Source organism: Onychostoma macrolepis, chromosome 07, assembly GCF_012432095.1.
Source record: "Onychostoma macrolepis isolate SWU-2019 chromosome 07, ASM1243209v1, whole genome shotgun sequence".
Lineage (NCBI taxonomy): Eukaryota > Metazoa > Chordata > Actinopteri > Cypriniformes > Cyprinidae > Onychostoma > Onychostoma macrolepis.
Genome location: NC_081161.1, coordinates 49,114,418 through 49,121,012, shown reverse-complemented (window position 1 = coordinate 49,121,012; position 6,595 = coordinate 49,114,418). Strand labels below are relative to the sequence as shown.

The window sequence follows — 6,595 nt, the reverse complement described above, 5'->3', positions numbered from 1 at the left end:
TGTATATGCATGTGTGTATAATCCATCCTTCCACCCTTCTGACACAAAGGTAAATAAAGATTTTTTTTTTTAAAACCCAAGTATGTGTTCATGTCTTAATACCAAAAGGGGCTAGGCAGAGGGAACAGAGGGCAGCTCTGTGACAGTGTTCTTGAATGAACTGAACTAATCTGTCATTAATAATCGAGCAGAATAGTTTTCCGAGGTTACTGCTGACTGTGATGCCTCTATAATTATTTGGGTCGTACTTCTTACCTTGTTTAAAAATTGGAGTTATTAGATTTTCTTTCCAGACTTCAGGAAAGTGTCCTGATTTTAGTAAGAGATTGAATAATTTCAGAATAGCATCTTTCAATTTGGAGCTGCTGTGTTTCAGCATCTCGTTAGATATTCCATCCAAGCCACAGGATTTTTAATTTTTTAGGGATTTCATTTTGCCTATTAGTTAATTTAATGATATGGGTTTGTCTAAATGGTTTAGCTGCTCTTTAATAGTGAATTCTAAGTCATGTAGTTCGGATGTCAGATGTTTTTTGGTAAGGGTAGGTTCATTTTGTGAATAGAGTTTTCCGAAATGTTCAGTCCAGATGTTTGGGTCGTGGATGGGAATGTGTTCACCGCTTTCAGCGAGAATAAAGTTATTCTGTTGAGACAAGTGTGTTTATTAGAAATCATTACACGTCTAAAATCAAGTCCCACAGAATCGCTACATTTTGAAGCGCTTCAAACCCAAAAACTGAACCCTGAAAACCGTCTGAAGTTTTTACAATTGCATGGAAACAGTTTGTCCAGCTATAGACATGCTGTAAAAGCTGCCAGGACCGAGCATATCCACAAACTGATAGAAAATATCCAAAACAATCCAAGGTTTTTATTTAGCACAGTGGATTAACAGTCTGTGCTTGTATGCAAAACAAAGACACTGATGAAAAATAAATGCTTGTGTGTCCATTGACCATTTGCCTGTGTTTCAGTCGTCACAGGTTTCTGGCATATCGCTCCTTTGTGAGCTGGAGCTGGGTTTCCGGGCCGTGATCCCAGCCTGTGTGTTGATGAGGATCTCTATGAGTTACATTCAACATATGATTAAAGCCCAACAGCAGCACTTACAGTGAGCAGAGTTCAGCCACAAACTCACTGATATTATTTGATCAATTATTACAAAGCAACTTGTGAGTATTACAGGGTATGTTGATAATTGTGGTTTATTGGGTATTTCACATGAATGTGTCTGTTGTGGTAATGCTAACATACACTCTTCACCTCTGTTGCCACGATTAAAAAATAAAATAAGTTGTCCTAGTCATCCAAAAAAAATAAGTAACAGATTTTTACATGAATGACTGAAAGGAAGCACAAATTATCCACCTGAAATGGACACATTGCTAAAGTTTTTCTTCCAAGATTGACCGAATCACCCTCCATTAGGCCTGATTCAGAAATCTCTATAACAGAGGAGACATTAAAATATACTTACTATTCCCGTCTCTGCACTCAGATTACAGTTTGTCTTCTATAGCAGCTGATCAGAAAAACAAATGTTAATATTCCACACACATACACAAGCAAATTATGATTTGTTTCTTTTTAAGGACAGTACGCTGAGAACAATGTACATGGCCGGTAATATAGTTAAAAACCTTCCGATCAGCAGTTTCAGATACTGTATGCTCTTATAAGAAACCCTTTTCACAATTTGATCTTTGTTCTTATCTGTAGTGATAAATATATATTAGAAAATAAAGGCAATGAGATTGTCAAGCTTGAACAAATATAAACACCAATCAGCAAACACTACCACAGTTGGGTGATCAGTTCAAGACAAAGTAATCGTATGTTTATAATCATGGCTTTTCAAAGATCATTAACCTCATTACAATGAAACCAAATTGTACAGGAAATCAGAAATAACTTCATTTTGCAAATAAGAGTATGTTAATACATGTTATGACTTTTTTTTTTAACCTTTCTTCTGCCATTGCGTCAAAAACACAACTGGCACAGACACAATATTAATTAAATAGAAATCTTATCTGAAGTCAGTCACAGTGAGGTTCCAAAGTTTGGTTATACACGCTTGCAGAAGCTGCTAAAAACAACATACTGCTATATTTTCTAATTAATTTCATAGTTCACCCAAAACAATTTGAATTCTGTCATCACTCACCCTTAAGATGATCCAAACCATTTCGTTCATCTTCGAGAGAAAAGCAGAGATATTTTAATTAAATGAGATATTTGTGTCCCTCTGATGAAAGAAGGTTCAAAGATGTTCACATTTCAAACAAACGATATGAATTGTGTGGTTTCCTCCAAGTGCTCTAAAGACACACAATCGCTCTTATAATATAACCGTTTAAATTTAGACTTATTCACATGCACATCATATTTGATTTCTGAAGCTCCCGATGTGAGCTCATACGAACCAAACAGAGCAAGTTTTTTTTTTTTTTTTAATTGAAATTTCAGATTGCCATGTCCTTAACCAGACAATTGAACTGAAAAAGAAAAAAAAAAAAAACCTTGTTCGTGTTACAATTTTTTTATTATTTTAATTTGTTTTTTTTAAGTCAATTCCGAAACCCACTGTAGTTTCTACATTAAGCCCATGGGAAACCCTGGTTTAACTAACATTTAACGTATTGCCTGTTAAAACACTTAGACATTTAAGACAAGTTAGACAAAATAAGAGCAGTCAGAAATCTTAAAATCACTAACCCAAATTATATTACAAACTATATGTAATAGACTACAATTTGTATAATCTACCCAGCTCGGATTAGGACAATGTTTATTGGCATCAATGTAGAAGTGCAAATATATCCTCATCTTTTACATGTCATTTAGAGACCGATAAATGGAATCATTTGCCGCACCTGATGTGAAATAAGGACACATTTTCTACAATAAGTTGTTTGAATAAACTTTAATGAATTCTTAAATCTTAAAACATTTCAACATTCACATAAGCAGACAAGGACACAAACCTTGTGCGCACTCGTTAAAACCAACCCCACCTTTACAGTGACACCTGTGGAACCTACAAGCCAGAAATCCCAGTGAGATGCAAGCACTAGATACGGTTTCACTTTTAAGAGAACGGATTTTTTTTTTTTTTCTAAAAGCAAATAGTTGAACCGGTGACATGTCCTCCGTCCTCAGCATGTTGCCTTCATTCAGAAGAAACATTCCACTTCTGCACAAGTGGACACTATAGTCTTGTTACAATAAGTGCATTTATGTAAAAGCCACAAGCAGCTCAAATGTCATTCAAAACTGTGCAAATCAAACAGCTAACATTTCTATAAAACACCCAGCACTACAACCAAATAAAGCCTTTAGTGCACAACCTGGAAGGCAGTTTCATATTAAACAGATGCAGGAAACAAGCGGAGAACGAGGAATCTAGCAACAGTTACAAATTGACATTAGCGATTACTTTACATTGCTGATGCTTTTTTTTTTTTTTTAAAAACACTAACATTAAAGGGAATATTTTAGTCACATAAAGCCATCTTAATCTCAGTATTTTGTGAAGCAGCTTACGAAGGTAGGATGCAGTACAGGAGCACGGCACTCAGAAGAGGAAAATTGAGAGCCAGGGATGGGTTTGTTGCCGTTGATGTCAGCTTTGTAAGACTAGTTTTGATAACCGATCTTGGCGTTATAAGGCCAGTAGTTGGGTTTCCTACAAACCCGGTAGTTTTGGTACCTGATGTTGGCTTTATGAGGCCAGTAGTTTTGGGACCCGCTACCTGTGACGTCACAATCCTGCCATAGATGGGCTGAACAGCCCTGAATGTGTTGGTCATTAGGGGAGAGTTGGTGGTCTGGTTGATGTAGACAGTCGTACTGAAGAGGTCAATCTATTTGGAGAAATCAAAATAATCTGAACCAGAGAGACACTTTGATCCTTTCCTCCAAATGGATAGAAAAAAAAAAAAAGAAAAGACACTTGGGAACTATTTACATCAGTTCTCATTTCCAAGATTGTGTTCAAATGGCTTACAATCAGCATACATCTATTAATTGGGAGTTGCAAAACAAACTTGGTTAAAACAGGTCTAGCTGTATTTCAAGCAATATTCACTTGGTTAAATATCAAAAACCTGGTTATTGTGCACTTAAATCAGTTTTATTGAAATCTTATGCATGACTGTTGAGTCGCATTAGGTTTTAGCTCATTAAAACTAACGCAGTTTATGTGCAACCCAGACACAGAAATCTTGAATTTAGGCCTAAATATTTGTGTATAGAGTCTAGACTTACCAAATCTTGGCTGACTTTAACAGAGTCTTTAAAGATGGTCCAAATCACACCTTCGTCACAACTTGGTGTAGTCAAAGAGCCAAGATAACGGTAATACTTAGTCCTGTCCACTCCAGGAAGCAGATCATCCATGGTGAGCTTGTCAGAAACGTGCGTTTTATCACCTGAAATAAATTGAAATGTGAACTTCTGTACATTACCAGCATACAGAACCACTTCTTTACTAATACTGTAGGAAAGGGTCCAAACCTGCACTCGCAATTTGTGCTAGATATGACGTTAAGGTCTTCCAGCTCTCTGGTTTCCCGGTGTCATTAGAGGCCTGTGGGCGATTACAATTAAAATGGTCAATTGAACAATTTCTCCAAATATCAGAGACGAAAAGGTGACATACCTCAATGAAGATCCCAAGAACTGACAATACTGGATCACTGCCGTTACCAGCCTCATTCAAGATATGCAACTGAGACACACAAAACCCTTTTAGAAGACCAGTATAAAACAAAAGCTTTCAGTTGTAGTTACATTGTTTTCAAACCTCCATGGGGTATCGTTTGCCATTTACAGCATGTTCAGACCCAGGTGTGGCACTGCCATTACCCCAGTGAAGATGAAACTGTGTGCTGTTAAACAAGCCTGGCAGATCACCTCCTTCCACATACATTTTCTGGTCACCAAATGTAACTTTAACTGAAGAGTGAAACCACAACAGATTAAACATTCGGTTCCCAGTCAATAATTCTTACACAAAAGCTGAAACAGAAACATTACACTACTCACTTGTCCTGCCAGTGTTTTCAATCTCAGTTAAGGTTGCACGGTCATTGTAGCCAGTGAAGGTGAAAGCGGTCAGATCAGTATTAGCCTGCACATCGGCGGTTACAATGTCTATCGGAGACTGTTGAGTGCCATCACAGTCTTTCTCTGCGATTATGGGCCAAACGGCATCGCCTGAGATGCAGGGGGAAAAAACACCTTAAAACATCCCCACCTGGTAATTAGCAGCAAATCATGTATAATCCCTGATTTTGAAACCGCTGAGAAGCACACATTTTATTTTATTTTTTTTTTTAATAGAAAGCTTGCAACAACAAAAAAAGGGAGATAAAAACACTTACTACATGAAGGCCTATGATAGCACCAAGCTAAGAAGCAGCACATGAAAAGGGAGAGTAATGTTTGAAATATCAATACACGATGCAACATTACTCACATAAATTACAAAGTAATCAAATGACAAACACTTACACACAGGTGTTGATGTACTGCACACGTCATGCAACAGACAAGCAGCAAGGCAGGCTATGAAAGCATTCATCTGAAAAATAAAAATAAAAACAGCAGCAAAAGTTATGCAAGAACTCTGCCCAGTAATGTAATTATCTGGCAGATCCATTCAACGTGTTTAAAAATGCGTAGCTCCTTCCAAGAATAAAATAATATTTAAATATAACGCATTAAAAGCAGCTAAAGTAATTTGTATACACATTTTTGTGATTCACTTCTCGGATTTTAGTGCAAAGACAAATTGCTATCTTACCATTTTGGACAACTTAAACTCTTTCAGTCCTTAACTACTACGCTTAACTCTGTCTCTTATTTTATTTTTACTTTTAATTGCAAGCCAAACTTGGCTCCTGTATTAAATCTGCAAAACCCTGTTTAAAAACCGCTGTGTTTAAAGGCTTTATACTCAAAGGGTTTCAACGTCCTGAAATGTGCAAAGACATGATTAGCCAGGTATCAACATGAGCTCATTGAGGCAGGTGGCACCTAAAGTGTGTTAAGTGATTAGGCCAATTTGGTTCAGGTGTTTGATGAAAATTTAGGTTGACGGCAATCAAACTCCATCCCCAATCAGGTAGTTTGATGGCCAGTTCATAACCCAGGATCCATGTTCAGTTGGTTTGCTTATATTCATGTCAGATGTAACTTGAGCATTTTATTAAGGAAAGAAATGTTGTGGACAGCCAGTGTTGTCTACATTACCCAGTCATCATATCAGAGTAAAAGTAAAGATACCTTTAGTGATACCGACTCAAATAAAGTTAGAGTAGCTCATTAGAAAAAATACCAAAGAATTAAAGTAATATTAGACATTAAAGTAATATTAATATTTAAACTATTTAAGCATGAAAAGTTTTGCCATTTCAGGAGTGGTTACACATGAATTAAACATGAATTAAAAAGTTATTTGTTAAACAATTTAAAATGTAGGTAAAGTTATACACATTGTAGATAGATAGATAGATAGATAGATAGATAGATGCTGTTTTTAGAATTATATTAATTCTAAAATAAAATTGATTGTAAACAGTGATTGTGT

At 36.3% G+C, this 6,595-nt stretch overlaps 1 protein-coding gene across 1 annotated transcript; it reads right to left on the bottom strand.

Annotated features, from left to right (window-relative positions):
• Positions 1-2,911: 2,911 nt before the first annotated feature.
• LOC131544181 (carbonic anhydrase 4-like) lies at positions 2,912-6,007 on the bottom strand. The gene is made up of 9 exons (XM_058782242.1): positions 5,810-6,007; positions 5,518-5,587; positions 5,388-5,414; positions 5,050-5,220; positions 4,808-4,959; positions 4,664-4,732; positions 4,519-4,591; positions 4,270-4,433; positions 2,912-3,866 (listed from the first exon to the last, which is right to left on the bottom strand). Exons 1-9 carry the CDS (start codon positions 5,810-5,812, stop codon positions 3,543-3,545), a joined length of 1,053 nt encoding a protein of 350 aa, XP_058638225.1. The 5' UTR covers positions 5,813-6,007; the 3' UTR covers positions 2,912-3,542.
• Positions 6,008-6,595: the final 588 nt, after the last annotated feature.

What these genes read in the sequence shown, in the direction of transcription:
- LOC131544181 (XM_058782242.1), bottom strand. An exon ending in TGAAAACACTGGCAGGACAA is followed by an intron (nt 4,960 to 5,049) that starts GTGAGTAGTGTA and finishes TTCACTCTTCAG; the next exon opens with TTAAAGTTACATTTGGTGAC. An exon ending in AGCACAAATTGCGAGTGCAG is followed by an intron (nt 4,434 to 4,518) that starts GTTTGGACCCTT and finishes AATTTATTTCAG; the next exon opens with GTGATAAAACGCACGTTTCT.